The sequence below is a fragment of the Populus alba genome, chromosome 11, assembly GCF_005239225.2.
Source record: "Populus alba chromosome 11, ASM523922v2, whole genome shotgun sequence".
Lineage (NCBI taxonomy): Eukaryota > Viridiplantae > Streptophyta > Magnoliopsida > Malpighiales > Salicaceae > Populus > Populus alba.
Window position 1 is genome coordinate 8619234 of NC_133294.1, and position 18306 is coordinate 8637539.

Here is an 18306-nt window from a genome sequence, read left to right on the forward strand (position 1 = left end):
TTAATTTATTGATACAAGCATGACACCTTAAACACTTGGAAAATAACATAATATCCACTACTGAACAAATAAAGAAAAAGAAATATTGAAAGTGTCATGACTCAAAAAGATATGATACTAATAATTGTGTTATTTTCATAAACTAGATTCAGAAGGTATATGAAGTTGGTTGAATTATTTTCTTAGAAAAGAAAATGAAAGTGAATATTACCTCATTCTCTAAAGTGATAATAATCTAGACTACTTATAAATAAAAAGGACTTATTAGTAAAAAAAAAAAAAAGTACAACAAACCAAGCCTAATCAACCATGACAAATATAGGAATTGGTCATTAACAGTTTTACAAGAAAGGGGTTTATTGATTGTGATAAAGCCAAGGAATGGGAACTGGGGTATCATGAGAAATCCTTTATAAAGTAAACCGGTTCTTTATTTATCATATAATTTTATCTAAGAGAAAAGAATTAGGGATGAATTGAATAACTTAGCACACAATAAAAGAACCATGTCCTTTAAGAGTAAAAGACCCACTAATAATAAATGACATGAACATTAGCCAAATAAAAGTCATCAAATTTTAATAATGAAAATGATGAATTAGTTAGCAATCACCAGCTTCTTCTAGATTTGAAAAATATATGGAAACCAGGTCAATTATCCAAGACATGGTTTAAAAAGATCTAGTGATTGAACATACTAATAAGAAAGGATGATACTAAACCACACACCTTCCAAAGAGAACAAAGTTTTGGGGTTAGAAAAATACTAGCCTTCAGGTCAACAATCAGCAATAACAAATATTTATCAAATTGTGAGCATATAGTGTTGATCATTAACCACACACAAGACTAGTGTTAGACAATATTAAGCTTAATTCAATAATAAAACAAGTAAATTTCACTCTGAAATGGTCGATTCTAATCCAATAACCACCTTTATCCATTCAAATTTTTGTTTTAGATCCTAAACAACTTAAAAGATAGATTTTTAAAAAGATTTCTAAAAAAATGGATAAGTTTATCATGAAGATGGTGAAGCAATTTGAATAAGACGAACTAACCATGACTTGAAAATGAATAGGTAATGACTAATTGTTGCTACCCATTTTATATATAAAATAAATAAATAAAATAATGATAATATATCCAAGACATTTACATCCCATGTTCTTCATAAATCTTCATGACATATTGTCCCTGGTCAGCCAAAACCATAATTTTCAGACATTATACGGTTTGGGTAAACAATTTCAAAAATTTGAATGTGAAGCTACAAACCTTCAAATCAAGCAAGGTTAGGTCAAATCGAAAGGCATGTACCCCCTCTACCAAGTCTAGGTGGTCTCAGACGACATTAACATCAAAGATGCTCCAACGAGGTCTTGAAAGTGGCTGGCCCAGTCAACCTTGACTAGAACACTCAATTGTAGAAGAACATTTAGCCTTTTCATTTTTTTCCATATAAAAGCCTCCAAAAGGATTACATCAAGGGTTTAAAACTTTTCTCTCTAGATCCAAGAGCAGAAAACACCCATATTAGTCCTTAAACACCCTACAAAACCACCTACACTTAAAACTAGTAGCTCCATAGCAAAACTAGTTAGGTTTTGGTTTGTTGGAACCCTAGACAACCCATTTAGCAAACCTAAACCTACTTATAAAAGAAGAGACTGAAGAATAGAAAAATAAAGGAAAAACATAAAGAAAAATAAAGGAGAAAACACACACACACACACACAGAGAAGAGAAAAGAAATTAGGCTAAAAGGAAAAGGTCCTATCTAGAAAGCTTTTAAAGCTTCAACTTTGGTCTAGGGAGGTTTGGAAAAAAGAAGAAAGGCAGGCAACACCAAGAACTAAAAAGGTATACACATTCAAACCTTGAGAGTAGAGTCCATTAGGCCTGTTATATCCTTTGTTTATGTTCAATACGAAGTCTTAAATGCCATAATATGTTTTTGATTGTTTTTCTACCATTTTATTGTATGAAACTTGGGTTTAAGGGATTACCAAAGGTGACAACAAAGGGGTTGGGGCATTTTCTGTTAATGAAATGATAGCCCTTGCTTCTAGATAGTTGGTATATAAATTTCAGAAACCCAAAAATCTATTATGTTGATTCCTAGTTTTGACCTATCATCAATTTTTCTTTCATATTTAGTGTTTTGTGACTCCAATTTAAGCAAGGTTAATTTCATTTGAAAAATAACATCCATGTCTACAACTTTAATGAAGGAAATTATCTCAAATTATATCATCTTAGGGTTCAAATCTTAGCAGAACAATTGAGAGACAACCTGTCTAGTTTTGATTTCTAAGTTCAACTAGTATAAATTTGAAATGCCTCCACCTATCATTATTTTAAAAAATTCTTAAACCTATACTAAGGTATTCTAAAATCTCAATTATTCAAGGAAAACACAAACAAATTCAAGTGACTTAATAAGAGAACTTGTTACTTTCAGAAAATGAATGAAGAGATTGAGAACAACCCCTTTTCTTCTTCCCCATCATTTCTTCTTCTAACCCTTCCCTTCATACTAGTAAATTCTCTAGGTTTTCTTAAATTTTTCTTCCTAAATTTTACTTAAAGCACTCTTAGCTCGCTTACTTTGACTTTTTTTTAGATTCAAATGATAAATTTAGAAGGATTTCTCTTAATTTATTTTTTCCTCTTTCTTCCTCTCCTTGGCTAGGCCATTACTCTAGGAATTTCTAAAGATTTCTTTTATTTATAATTATATTATTTCCTTATATTCATCTTACCCCCTTATATTTACTTCTATTTTTTAAAAAAAGTTTCCTTATAAATTAGGTTAAATGAGATTTTGGGTTCATGATTTGTTTTTGATATCTTCTTCTAACATTCTCGTGGTATTAAAAAATATCTCAACATTAAATTGGTGTTCAGTTTGGGAAGATAGAATTCAATTTTATTGATTAAAAAGTTTAAGGATCAAAATTAACAATTGAAAAACTGCAACCAATTTTTCTTCTTTTTAATTATATATAAGGCATTTAAAAAAAAATGGTACCTTGATTTTTCAAGTTTTACCCCTTTTTTTCAAGCTCTTATGTTTTGCTCCAAAACTTCATTTTAATCATATTTTAGTTGATGAGTTTGAGAAATGAGAGAGAGTAGCTAGAAAATGGGAGAAGAGAGAGAAAGTGAATAGTTGTTATATTCTACCAATAAAAAATATGTTATTGACGTGTTCTATTTAACTAGAGGAGTTCCATTGAGGTTTTTAATATCATTCATCTTGCTTGAAAAAGTTAATCGTGGTAGAGAGAGAAAAAGATTTTCCAGTTAGATTAAGTGTTTTTTTTATATAAATTTAGTATTGCTTTGAGTTAAAATATTGATTTATTGAGGTTATTTTTTTAGAAGCTTTTCGAATAAAAAAGTGATTGAAATGGGTTTTTAAATAAAAACAAATTGTCCTAACTTTTCAACAACCTTTCTAGTTGTCAAATTTCTATATTAGTAGACAACATGTTATCTACATTTGGCTTTTTTCATAAATATAATGGGTGGACAACATGTCATCAATCTTTTAATATATATATATATATATATATATATATATATATATATATATATATATATAGAGAGAGAGAGAGAGAGAGAGAGGCTTTGTATGCAAGCAAAGCTTTCTTTTTTATAACAAGATGTGCGGGCCCATCTAGACCCTTTTTTTATTTGTATTGGTATGTTTTTTTTTTTTTTTAATAAAAAAGCAATTAATAGATTTGTTAAAGTTTATTATGAGATTTTAATATTTTTTTTAACTAGGAGCATAGCTTTTTTAAAAGTTATATTGACAAATGTTTTTTTTTGTGCAATCCTTTAATGGTGTTTTTTTCTTTTTATATTTTATTTGATTACTATTGTTTTTTTTTTTATATAAATATGTTGTTTGATTTTTTTTTTTGTTTATTTTCAAAAAAGGTTATAACATTCTTCTTCTTCTTCTTCTTTTTTAACATTAATGAAAGATTTTGCAATTATTTAAGCAATTCAAACTCTTGCCTGGAGAATATCTATATTATCCTTTATTTTCAAATAAAAAAGAAGATGAAATGTGATTAAATTTAGCAATAATTAAAGCGAAAAGAAGATTCTGCTATCACTATTTAACTCTTGCTGGAATTTTAGAAGTAGTAATAGACTTGAATGAGGTATGCATTGTTTCTACAATGAATAAGGGCCCGTTTGTTTCTAGGAATTCACTTTTCTGGAAACCATTTTCCTCACTTTCTCATGTTTGGCAAATACATGGAAAGTGAGTCAAAGGAAATTAAATTCCGGTCAAAGGAAATTGTAATTCTAAGCTCAGGAAAGTGTTTTCCGCTTTTTATTCTTGAAAAACACTTTCCTGATGTGGGCCCAATCCTGCGTTCTCATGCTTTTTTAACTGTTTATGGTAATTGCACTGTTATTGCGTACATTGTTCACTCAAAAAATAGTGAACAGTGCAGTTCTCTTGCACTGTTCACTTGCCTGCGGGAACTTTTTTTTTTTTTTTTTTAAGTGTGCTATTTTTTTAACATTTTAAAAAAAAAACTAGTTTAGAGTGAATTTTATACCTTAATATTTTATCCAATTTTATTACATGCTAAAAATATTATTAAGACTATAGTTTTTGTCGGATGTATTTCGTATGTAATGGAATTATAAATGGTTTCATGGAATAATAAAAAATATTTCACAAGCTTATTTCTCTATAATATGATATGATATATATAGTTATATTTTATAAAATAAGCTATGTATGAATATAGGATATAATAATAAAAAAATTCATCATTATACATTTTAGATTTCATTTTTTTTTATTGTAAGTGATTAAATATTTTATATATATTAGATAAATTTGAAAAAAAAATTAATTTATTAATAAATTATTTTCCAGTTCATTTTCTATAATACAACCAAACACTGGAAAGTGTTTTCCATAACACTACTAAATATCGAAAAATACTTTTTTGAAATTCACTTTCCAGGAATTCACTTTTCCTGGAATTCACTTTCCAAAAAAAATTTACTTTCCTGTAAACAAACAGAGTCTAAGTGTCTGAATTTTATTAGCTACTTACTTGGGCACTATTATTCACCATGTTGCTTATAATAAAAACATGCCCTGTTTGAAGCTAGATATGCTAGTAGGACTTGAAAGATTCTACAATTATTTAAGCAATTCAAACTCTTGCTTGGAAAATATCTATATTATCCTTTATTTTCAAATAAAAGAGAAGATGAAATGTGACTAAATTTAGTAATAATTAAAGCGAAAAAAGGATTTTACTATCACTGTTTAAATCTTGCTGGAATTTTAGAAAAGAGTAAAAGACTTGAATGAGGTATGCATTGTTTCTACAACGAATAAATGTCTAAATCTTTTTAACATTAATGAACATTATTTTTTGCAAATCTTCATTATAATTTTTTTCTTAAAATATTTTTGGTGGCTTTCTTATATATGTCAATTTTTATTTTACTATAGTTAAATAAAAAAATAAAAAAAAGAAGATTTCAAAAAAATAAGTTTTTAAACACACCCAGAATAAGGTCTTAATTTAGGCTGATGAGTTTGATGAATTAATTTGAATTTATCAAAGTCGATCCAAAAATATTATTGTTTTAATATATATATATATATATATATATATATATATATATATAAATAAAAGAAGATAAAATAATGTCATCTAAAAATAAAATCAAACTAGGTTACATTAAATCAGCTAATATCCTATTCAATTTAAAACTCAAGTCAAGGACAGGCTCGGGTCATAAAGTCTTTATATTAACAAAATAATATAAATATTTATTTTTTTGCATTAACTATATTTATTCATTAAAGAGAAAAATACGAAAGAAAAAATTATACTTGTAAAACATTTTGTTTCAATAGAATTTTAATCATTACTCTTTTTATTAAAAAACATTTATTGCTATATAATTAAAAATAAAAATTTAAAAAATATAGGATATGAGATTAAATATTTTAATTTATTGATTTTTAGTCTTTTAATTTTATTTTTAATTATTGTTTGTGAATTTTTAATATTTATTGATGTTTTTAATCCTCAATTTATTTTATTAAACATTCCATTAAATTTTTAGTTTTTTTTTTTTTTTATCAAAAACACATTAACAATAAAATATATTTATTTACTTTTAATTGTTTTTTAACCAGAATGGCAATTCAATTGACTAGTTATATCGTTAACACATTGTGTGTTTTTTTTTTTATCTGATATGTATAATAAAAAGCTTTCCTTTCAGTGCAGCTTCTGAAAAAAAAATCTTTGAAATCTAAAAGTAAAAAGTATCAGTCATTTGCCAGTGGGGTTAAAATGGCTCTTTCTTTTTAAATTTAATATTTTTTTATTAAAAATTAATTATTTTAATGAACTAATATTAAAAATAAATTTAAAAAATATTATTTTAATTTATTTTTAAATAAAAATAATTTTAAAACATGATCTTTACCACGATTACAAAAAAAAAAAAAAAAAAAAAAATTCAAAAGGGTTATTGTTTTAAAGTTCACCGATATACTTCACTCTTCAAAAAATATTTCCTAAAAAAGTTATCATTTTGACTGGATAGTGATGTGGTGTTGTTGCATTGGGATTTTGGGTTTGTAGAGAGCAAAAAGATCAGAGGTTTGGTAAGGAAATGGGGAGAAAAAAGAAGGTTATAAATAAGGATGAATCGGCAGAGGGCTGCTGTTTTGTTTGCAAAGATGGAGGAACTCTACGGGTTTGTGATTATAAGTAAGTTTCTTTCTATGTTGTTGCAAGTTTTTGTATGCATTTGAGAACAAAAAGAATGAGATTTTGTCTGTTTGTAAAGATGGTGGTCTCTCAGAATGGGGTACCCCATGTGTTTTCTTCTTTATGATGGTAGGACCCCAATTTTGAATTTATTTTTTTTTACTGTTTAAAGTGTAAACTGCAAGTTCAAGAATCAAGATTAAGTCTTTATCTTGCTTGGAGTTCATGATGATGAGCAGTTGGCACATTGTTGATGGGATTTTGTCTGTTTGCAAAGATGGTAGTCTCTCAGAATCTGAGATTTGGGGGTACCCCATGTGTTTTCTTCTTTACGATGGTAGGACCCCAATTTTAAATTTATTTTTTTTACTATTTAAAGTACAAACTGCAAGTTCAAGAATCAAGATTAAGCCTTTATCTTGCTTGGAGTTCATGATGATGACCAGTTCTGTCTTGGCAGATCGTTGACGGGATATATGAGGTTGTTTATTTATTAGTTTATAGTTTATTTTTTTCAAAGACCAGTTCTGTCTTGCTGCACATGGATATGTTCTGTCTTGATGACCAGTTCTGTCTTGCTGCACAATAGACATGTTCTGTCTTGATGACCAGTTCTGTCTTGCTGCACATGGACGTGTGTCCTACATAAGCTTGTACATCCCATCTTTTTCTTTCCCGTAGTTCTTGATTAAGAACGATGATTGTTAAGATTCTTACATTTTTGTGTTGCTGGTGGGGTTGTCTATTCATCAACTAGTTTCTTGCTTTCAGAGATTGCCTTAAAGCTTATCACCCTATCTGCGTGGAAAAAAATGATAATTTCTTGGAGAGTGAAGTTCCCTGGAGCTGCAGTAAGTTGCTTATTTCACATCTATTCATCCAGTGTATTGTACCAAGGAGATGTAAGCCTAAGAATTGCTTCCTTCGAGTCAATTCATGTTCCTGACTTGTCTTTCTTCTTCTGTTTGAAGATTTGAGCAGATCACATAGTTTGTCGATTATCATATTTTTATGTTCATACCATGTTTATTCTCTCTTATGGTTCATTAAAACAACTTGGCATCAGTACTTAGTGTTGCCTTAAGCACTTTGCATGTGACAGAGGACTTCTTTTTGGTAACTTCACAGATGTGTTTTATCTGTGATAGAACTTCTTTCTGATTATCGTAAACCATCCGGAGTAGATATTAATCCTCCATCATTGTATTAGGACAGTATTGGTACATTTCTTTTGTTAACAAAATAGACTTTGAGCTCTCTGCATCTTGATCTTTTTTTTTTCCTCTGTATGATTGTATCATTTCTGGAATATCTGTTCAGCTTCTAAGATAATGAATTTAAATATCAGATTGGCATTCTTGCTTCATTTGCAAGAAGACTGCAACGTTCAATTGCTTATGTTGTCCAAATGCTGTATGCGGGTGCTGCCTCTCTGATGCTAATTTAGCAATAATTAAAGCAAAAGGAGGATTCTGCTATCACTGTTTAACTCTCGCCGGAATTTTAGAAGGAGTAATAGACTTGAATGAGGTATGCATTGTTTCTACAATGAATAAATGTCTGAATTTTGTTAGTTGCTTACTTGGGCACTATTATTCACCATGTTGCTTATCATAAAAAGATGCCCTGTTTGAAGCTAGATATGCTACTAGGACTTGAAAGATTCTGCAGTTATTTAAGCAATTCAAACTCTTGCTTGGAGAATATCCATATTGTCCTTTATTTTCAAATAAAAGAGAAGATGAAATGTGACTATAGATTAGTGGAGTTAATTGGTATGCTCATATATTCAGTAGTTTCCTAGTAGCATTAGAAGGTTTTCTAACTAAGAGATGAATACAGCTGTTATAGAAAGCTTCTTTATTTCAGTTCCGTTTGACCTGTCCAAATCTAAGCTTAGCTTCCTTATTCCTTTTTTTCTCATTGTCTGTATGCTTTATGGTCCACAGCCGAAGGTAAACCTCAGCCTTCAAGACTCCTATGAGTTTCTGTTCAAGTATTATTGGGAATATATTAAAGAGAAAGAAGGCGTAACTTCAGAACATGTCAAGTATGCAAATTATCTCTTGAATGACAATAGGAATTATGACTCTAATTTAAGTGATAATTATGTTGAAGAAGGAGAAGGACTTAGTGATTTTGAAGATCAACTTACCATGACTTATAGGTTGAATGATGTGAAAGAGCATAAACCAAGTCACAGTAGAAAGAGAAGCAAGGGAAAGCCATATATAGCAAAAAGAAAGGAAAGATCAAAGACTAAGATGTTCCTTGGTTGGGGATCAAAATGCCTATTTGAATTCCTTACATCTATTGGTCAGGAAACAAACAAAGAATTATCACAACATGATGTGACCATTATTATTTTTGGGTATTGCAGAGATAACAACCTCCTTGACCCGCTGAAGAGAAAAAAAATTCTTTGTGATGAAAAACTATGCTCTCTTCTGGGAAGGAAGTTTGTCAATAAGAATAGCATATATAAGCTATTGACAAAACATTTTGCCGAGAATTTGGAAGAGTCACGGAATGAGTTTGTAAACAGCTTAGAAGTAGAGGGTCAGAATGCATTATCACCTTGTAAAAGGCAGAAAAACTCAAGTTGGGAAGGAAAGTCTCAGAATAAGGAAGTAGTTTCAGATATGCAACGCAGCTGTTTTGCATCTGTCATACCTAGGAATATCAAACTTGTCTATCTGCGGAGGAGTGCACTTGAGGAGCTGTCAAAGCAGCCAGAGATCTTTGATGCTATTGTAATGGGTAGTTTTGTGAGAGCAAAAACCGATCCTAATGATTGGATGCAAAAAAACTCTCATCAGCTCATGCAAGTGATAGGTAATGGTCCCACTTGCATTTTTTGACTCAAGTAATATACCCTTATCTATCTCCGTTATGTAGATTGATTAAATTACTTAATTCTCCGGGTTATAAATAGTTTCTCTCATTTTTATACCATGATCCCTTAAGCAAGCACTGGATTTAAGCTAATAAAATGGTCAAACGGGTGTCTTTCCTGTATTATTTGTTAGTTTGAATTTCTTTTCATTTTCACTATATACAAAATAATAAATTATAAAGTTTTAGAACTTGAGTTCAAAGGATAACCAAAATAATTGCACTACGTTTTAAAAGGGCTAGTGAGTGCTAAGTTGAAGCTAGATTAATAAAAATAAGCTTACTCTATAATTAAGTATAGAATAAAAGCTGGCCCTCGTTTCAATTCCATTACTGCTTTGAAGTAAGTGAAACTTTGAAGAAGAATTTACTTTATCACTAACTAATAATATAACTCAGGTTCACTAATTTGTTCCTACAACACTGTGAAGAAACCTGATGATTTGAGATGGGTAGCACCAAAAATCCAGTTGAAATCAGTGTCAAACTCAAGTAATTACGTGTTTCTCATTTTAGTTGTTTGGATCCTACAATTTTATTTATCTGAGATGAGTAGCACAAAAAGTCCCAGCTGATTTCAGTGCAAACTCTAGTAATTCTGTGTTCCTCATTTTTTTTTGTATCTTACAATCCATTTAATATGTTGTTTTATCTCTGTTTGTTCAGATATCAAACTAGATAACAAGATAGACTCTTTGTTTAACTGTGGAAGAGAATGATTTGCTTACAATTTTCCTCTAATTAAAAATTAACTTCTCATTTTTTCCCCTTAATGATTATAGTGTACAACTACAGGCATAAAGAAAACTTTAATAAATGGAGAAGTGAATTCAGTTATTCTCCTGCAACTTTCTAATAGAGTGTCAGATGTACCGATTTCCAAAGTATCAGAAAATGATTTCTCTGAGGTATGCAGTTTTATCATCTTTTTAACCATATTGAATCTAGCAATAAAATAAAAACACTATAGTTGACAACTTATGTGAATTGAGAACACCAGTCTATTCATGACCTTTTCTGACCGTTTTATGTTGTTAGACTAAATGTGTTTTTTATCAGTTAAATTCAACCGTGTTGACAAATATTCAAAATATAGGCTATTTTCTAAGAGAAATATTTGGATTTTTAGAGTTGATTGAATCCAGAATTATATTCTTGCAGGGATCTTTTCCCAGTTAATCATAAATTATTCTAACAATTGGTTTCACTTTATCATCTAAATCTCTCTGTTTCAAAATGATATGTTCAAAAATCAGAAATTAAACCCTCTTAAAACATTGAAAGTCACGGCACTTTCTGGTTTTCCATTCCCATTTTCAAAGGTAATGTACTGGTTTGCACTTTTTTATTTTGCAGGAAGAGTGTCAGGATTTGCATCAGAGAGTGAAAGATGGCCTGCTTAGAAGGCCTAATGTTGTAAGTTTTTCAATTGTTAAGTAATTCAGTTTTTCAACATATCATTTTTTTTAGCAAGAGGAGTAGAGTATTATTGAAACCTTTGCCACAGTAGATTAGCTTCTACAACTGTGCCAACTGCCATAGTTAACTGAATTCTGCCAATGGAATGGATTAATGGAGTTGTGATAGCATTGATACTTAGAATTTATGCATCTTCTCATAAGCAACTTTGTTGCCATTAAGAAATTTTCATTAGATGCTTCTACTTCTGTTTTCCTCTAATCTCTCACTTTTGATGAGGACCAGCTACCAATCTCCCTTGTACATGATTTTCTTCTCTTAATCAAAACTTGTCAAAATGCATCCAATTGGCATAAAGTTTATTAGCCTGTAAATGCATATCTACTATATGATCGTTAACTAAAATATATCTATGGGTAACTAATTGGTGGGGCTTGAGGAATAGTTGACGCCATACCTAGTCAAAAAGGATGTTGTCCAAACATGTTTCAAGTTATTGTAGTAAAACTTGACCCGTTGACCCTTTGGCTTTTGCGGTGATATGAACGTGTTTAGGCAATTGTCAAGTATGAGCATTGAGTTCCAACAGCTTTTCTCCAAAAAGATGTGTGGTATGCAGATTTTTTCTTTTTCTAATTTTGGGCAGGTAAAATATGTTTGTCTTTGGATGGTATAATCTGCACATTGCATGCTGTAATGAGGGTCTACTCTTATACCAAGATCTGACACAAATCCTTTGATTGACAGGCAGAGTTTGAGGAGAAGGCCAGAAGTCTCCATGAGACTATAACAAAAAATGTACGTTACTTTTGACAAATGTCTAAATATATAGGTATTGCAATGTCTTAAAGATATGGATGGATGAAACAAATGTTCAAAACATTAAACAAATTAATAAAAGAAAAAAAAAATATGGAGCGGCTGAGACGGAACAAAATTTTGCTGAACATAGCCAATGAGGTGATTAACATTGAGTTATAAGAAGCTAATTTATTGGTGTATTCTCTGAATTTGAAAGTAATAAAGATGAGTGCTAATGTTTTTTTTTTAAAAAAAAAATTCAATGTCCATTTGGAATGGATCAAGCAGCTTTCTTTCTTTCTTTTTTGGTTCTTATGGAAACTGTACATAGCTTTACTAAAAAATGTTTTCCAGATGATTTTCTCTTATTCTGTTTTTTTTTTTGGAGTGTTTTGTGTCTGTGTTTGGTGCTTCCCTTTTTCTGATTTTGCTGATTTCTTTGTTGCAATGAAATATCCTAGTGGATTGCCAAAGAACTGGTTGCACTATCAAATCTCATTAATCAGGCAAATGAGAAGGGATGGAGAAAAGAATATCCTTTGATGATTGTGATTTCCTGCACAATTGGGGTTAAATATGTTGAATTCAAGCAATGACATGAGCTGCTCATAACATTTTTCTTAACTCATATATTCTATTAATTGGCAATTGCACAATCGAAACACATTAAATAATCTTTCCTTTCCTTTTTGGGTGTTGGTCAAGGGTCATGTAAGCCTGCGGGTCAAATGTTAAGTGGTTGATCTCCAGAACAAATAATTTATTTTACTTATCTCAATTTAAAGGAAATGTGACCCTTAACCATCATATTGCATACGTTTTCTGAGTACATGGACAGAAAGCTTCTGCTTCAAACACCTGTAGAACAAACACGATTGTTACAAGAGGTTCCAGAAGTAATTGCAGATGAAATAGAAGTTCAATCTGCATGTAAGGACATGTCTAGGAAGGATGAGCAAACTGAGTTGCCAAAATCAGCCCTTAAAGGGACATCACCACCTCCCAAAAGAAGTTCAGAAGGCATTATTAAAGGTTCTTCTTGTTGCCTGGATGATGGAGCAAATGGTGCAGGTTTGCTAGTCAGCTCATATTTCCTTATTTCCATAAATAAATTCTACAAACTATTGCCTCTTTTATTTTTTTGATCCACGGAAGTTCAGGTTCTTTTTGTGTCTCATATGATTTGAAGGTGAATAAATTTATATCAAAGACCTTATCCCAGTTTCACATGGAGAATTTCTGTTATCTCTATAAGAGGGATGAGATCGCATGATTAATTATTTGAAATATAATCACGCTGTGAATTGTTCTCTCTTGAATCCAGATTAATGGATAGTTTGTTATCACTACAATCTTTTTGTTTTCAAGGATCTGAACATTTGGGCAGTGTTATTTCATTAGTACCATTCTCATCTGAAAGAATAAAAAATCTGATTTTTTTGTTTTTCCTTTTTTCTTTTCATGGAGTGGGATCATATATTGGGAAAATATTAGAGATGTACAACTTCTCTACTGGGGCAGGGGCTTTACAGCATCAACAATTTAGGAAAGTGAACACAACTTTATCCATTTGGTATATAAGTATCGTATGAATTGTTTATGTCCCAAAGAACAAGGATTGTGTTATTGGTTTCTTACAAACAGCCAAAGAACAAAGGTTGAGCAGTCTTCTTCCTGTTTTATACGGGAAACATTTTTTTCTATTGCAAATGACATTTTTCTTCCAAAATAACTTATCATAATTTGTATTGTTGAATGGGAACTTCTTCTTATAGAAAGGGGAAAACATGCTTTTCCTCTGATCATTCAACAAGTTTTTTGTCATTTAAGACTTTTATAACCTAAATTCACTTAGGAAGTTCAAATGTTTAAAACAAAGCTCTGCAACAAGCCAGAAAAGGGAACTTACATTCATTAGTTTGATTTTTTGTGCCTGCTAGATAAGTACTTGAGAAAGCTGTATTTGAACTTTTTGAGACTAATTGAGTTGTGAAGTAAATGAAAGCAAGCCAATAAAGCACCAAACACCATAGCTTGCAAATGGGTGCAAGTCCCTTTTTTGGAGCCGCAAGGGCTTCAAAAGTTAAAGCACAAACAATATTGTATCTACCTAAAACACTAAAATCAAAGTGATGAAGAAAAAAGATTAAAGACGGACTAACATGATTCAAAAGATAGAAGACATACTTTAAGACATCTTTAGACAGTGATAAGTTTAAGACTAGACAGTCATCCTACATTCCCAAGCTGCAAATGATTGAGTGCATCAAATTGAAAATTCATGGGCTTCACTTGAAATTGCTTTGTTGCTTAGCGCCAAAAGCAGCTAAACAACTCTCATGATATATGTTTTCTTTTCTTTCTATTTTCCTATCGGCCCTTGATACACTTGCTCAATGTATGGTATTTCCCTTGTATAGGCATTTTGCATATCTCTCTACCTGTAAATGTTACAACTCTCCCTCACATCATGAACATTGTTAACTGCCTTTAACTGTGGCCGACAAACAAAATGCCATATTTTCGTTGCAGACATTGTGTTCTTTCAGAAATAAGTTATCCTTTTCATTATTCTCATTTCCTTAACCATCACGTATCTGGGGTGCTTGTATTCATTTTTCATCCATGGTTGTTTATCTATATTTGCGAAGTGACCTTAACCATGTGAAGAGTTAGAATTTGGTGCGGTCTTTTAATGAATTTCGTATTGTTTTCAATTTAAATTTTGAAATAAATTACTGAGTTATAACTGTCTTAGTGATATGGCTGTTTACCATGATGTTTTTGGGGATTTCAAAAAGTCATGTGTTTGTTCCAAATTCCAGCGGAAAAAAAGCAGTTTGGAGTTTTTGAAAAACTTCAACATCAATCACGCACTCCAACTCGCGATGGTAAAGATGGTGGCTTTATTCAGACAGGGAGTAAGCAGTATTTTGAAGAGTTGAACAAAAACCGCTCCAGAGTATCCCAACCCAAAATAGTCTCGGGACAAACTCCTGGTCCTTTTTCTGAAGGCATGCCCAGTGCTTTTCTTCCACTAAAGCAATGTCAACCTGTTAACAGCATTTCCAGAGATGAGCAAAATGAACTGGTAGACATTGAATGTCAAAACAAGGAGCAAAGCACTCCAAGAGATGGATCTAATGAGCCAAGTGAACCAAGATTTAAGTTGATTTTGTCGAGCGATAATGGAGAGCAAGATCCAAGTGCTGCAGCTAATCATACTGGTGAGTCAGGGATCGCTTACCTCACTGTAATTGCAGCCATGTATCCATGATTCTATCTTTAAATTCCAGATAATTTAGTTAATAATATCTTTCATGCATATTTATCTTTATATGGGTAGATAAGCAGCATCTTAAAGGAGCTGCATTGGAAGTGAATCATCAATTACACTCTCTTCTTGATGATACTCAAGATGGTGGCACTCTTCGGACGGAGAGGAATGAAGGTTGTCAAATAAAGCATACCAATACTAGAGCAGTCCATGCTGAAGCCTTTACAGCAAAAGTTATTGCTTCTATTTCTCAAGGCCGACCCAATGCCCTTCCACAAGAGCCGTATCAGCCTGCTAATGATATATCTAAGACAAAAACAAATGGACAGGTAAATGTCGCACATGAAAACAAGAAGCAAATTGCTCCAGCAGCTGATTTAATTGTGTTGAGTGATGATGAGAAGGAAGATGCAAGTGCCGCAGCTAGTAAGCAAAATATTCAGAATTTAAACTGCTCCATATGGAATTGCATTAGTCCAAATGGTATGAAAACAGGGCCTTGGTCAATGTTACTGCTGAAGGAATGGAGTGATAGTGATTCCTGTGTATTAAAATGGAAGGTTTGGAAGAGCGGTCGGAGCCCAGAAGACGCAATTTTTCTAAATGATGCCCTCCACCAGGTTTTCAATAGAAGGAAATGTTGACGTTTTTCATTTTTCACTCGGTTATCAACATAAAGCGTCCAAGCCAAGATAAAGTATTTCTTTCCAAATTACTAATATGCTCACTATTTTATGTTCATATTTTGGTTTTATATGTACATAACGCTTGCATTTTAGAAAGACTAGCCTCGATCACTTCATCGTGGTTTTTAAAGAAGGTATATGGTTAGAACATCATAAAGATATATCTATTTACCTATTTGTTTCATACAGAATTGATGCCACTTCATAGCATGCTTAGCAATATTCTAACTTCATACATGCGTGTTCATCGAAAACTAAGTTACCCAAATTACTAATGTTCAATAATTTGACATGATCAATTTCTATGAACAAATTTACAGGGTTATAGGGTTAGCATTTTACTTGTTCCTTATTCTCTATATTAAGGATTAATATATTTTTTATGCATATATGGGATAATGGATTAATGAATTGATCCGAACCCGAAAATCTAAATTTAGAATTAAAAAGATCATTCAAGAAAGCTAAATTCATATTAGAAAATCTTGGCCGAATGATCTTTTGAATTAAAAATCAAAAGTATATGGTTAGAACATTATAAAAATATATCTTTAATAAGTTCTAGAAGTTTAAAGAAGAACTCAAAGAAGAAATTTACTCAAGCTATTCAATTCTTAATGACAACAAAAATCTGTATTTTCAATATTATTTCATTTACTTATTGAATATGGCTTACAAGATAAACCTTAGTTAGCTAGTGGACTTAAATTAAATTGAATCTACATATCTAACTTAAATCTAGAATTAAATAGAAATAAAATAACTATATTAGTTATTAGGCTGTAAATTAAACTCATATAAGGAACTAATTTAAATTTAAAACTGAATAAGAATATGGTATAAAGTTCATGCTTGTTTTTAATGAGGCCCAATTCGTACATTCCTGAATGGTAAATTATAGGCCTTATCAGAAGACCTCCTAATGATTGATTGCTATGAAATTTTAATTCTATAGAAAAAATGGCTTTTAAAATCTTCTAGCAAAAGTTTGGTATGATCCAACGGTCGATTTGAAAGTTATGATCATTAGTATAAAGGTATATAGTTAAGCTCTAGTACATGTTAAACATGTTTTTCATACTTTAATCATATTGATCAATGCTTAGTCATCATTTGAGCATAGACTTCATGCTTGATGTCATCTTAGAAGGAATTCTTGAAAATTTCTTGGGCCAGATATCATAATCAGTCTATTGAATGCCTTTATAATCTTCTTAACGCTTGCCCTTATAATAGGTCTAATCAACACATGCAACGGATCTTGTAATGTTGCTTATTAATTCTCATTATTCTTCCTATCTTCAATAGGATTCAATATCGAATCGCCAACAACATCAAAAGGAGAAAGATCAGAAATGCTAAATGTGGCACTAACATTACACACACATAGAAGTTTTTACTTGTATACATTGTCATTCATTCATTCAATGAGTTGGAATGGACCATTCCTTCTAGGATGCAATTTAAATCACCTATGGGTTGGAAATTTTTTCTTTTTCATATGCATCCAAATTTAATCACCATGTTTAAAGATAACTCACCTACAGTCCTTATTGGATTTAGATTTATATTGTTCATTCTTATTTCCTATTTGTTGTCAAACACTTTCATGAAGTTTCTTTATAATTTCTTTATCTATTTCTATACCTTTTTCACTAATAACAACTAAGAAAAAGAACTTTATCCATGCAAAAAGAATATTTTTTAAAGTTGGTATATAAATTTTCATTTCTCAAAACATTAAGCACACAATAAAAATGGTTAATATATAGTCCTCTAAGCTTTCATTGTACACCAAGATATCATCAAAATAATAATAAATTTGCTTATAAATACATGTAATACATGATTTATTGATCTAATAAATGTGTTAGGTGCATTAGTGAGATAAGATGAAATATCCAACCACACATACAATATATATTTATTCTTTAAGATAGTTTTTCATTCATCTTTTTTTTTTTCATCCTAATTTAATGACATTCACTTTTTAAATCAATTTCTAAAATGATACATGACCCGTGCAAATCTTTTAATATGTCATCTAGCATATACTTTACCATAATATTATTGACACATATCTTTCATAATAGGTCTATACTTTAGACATACCACAATATGTCTATACTTTAGCCTCCGAATTATTGATAGCCTTGCAATAAACACACATCTTTCAAGATGCTTTCTTTTTAGGCACAAGTAGTATTGAAACAACATAAGGACTCATGCTCACCCTCAAGTACCTATCAACCAACAACTCTTTAACTTGCCTTTAAAACTCCTTTTTCTTCTCTAGATTACTTTTATAGGTTGGTTAGTTAAGAATTATAGCTTTAGGCAAAAAAACCAATTTGGTGTTTTATTCACTATGAATATCATTAGGAAATACATTTTTATATTTCTGCAATAAAGAAATAGCAATAATAGGAAGAGATTATTCAAG

At 30.8% G+C, this 18306-nt stretch overlaps 1 protein-coding gene across 1 annotated transcript; it reads left to right on the forward strand.

Moving 5' to 3' along the window:
* Positions 1-6595: 6595 nt before the first annotated feature.
* LOC118054830 (zinc finger CCCH domain-containing protein 44) lies at positions 6596-16034 on the forward strand. Its single transcript, XM_073412459.1, has 11 exons — positions 6596-6785; positions 7557-7636; positions 8134-8315; positions 8735-9620; positions 10476-10588; positions 11037-11096; positions 11847-11897; positions 12362-12432; positions 12718-12971; positions 14702-15127; positions 15247-16034. Exons 1-11 carry the CDS (start codon positions 6688-6690, stop codon positions 15819-15821), a joined length of 2796 nt encoding a protein of 931 aa, XP_073268560.1. The 5' UTR covers positions 6596-6687; the 3' UTR covers positions 15822-16034.
* The last annotated feature ends 2272 nt before the right edge of the window (positions 16035-18306 follow it).

Excerpts from the sequence above, each read along its gene's own strand:
- LOC118054830 (XM_073412459.1), top strand. The coding sequence starts at position 6,688 with ATGGGGAGAAAAAAGAAGGTTATAAATAAGGATGAATCGGCAGAGGGC. Across the intron at positions 9,621-10,475 it reads TCAGCTCATGCAAGTGATAG|GCATAAAGAAAACTTTAATA; the intron begins GTAATGGTCCCA and ends GTACAACTACAG. Across the intron at positions 12,972-14,701 it reads TGATGGAGCAAATGGTGCAG|TCATGTGTTTGTTCCAAATT; the intron begins GTTTGCTAGTCA and ends GATTTCAAAAAG.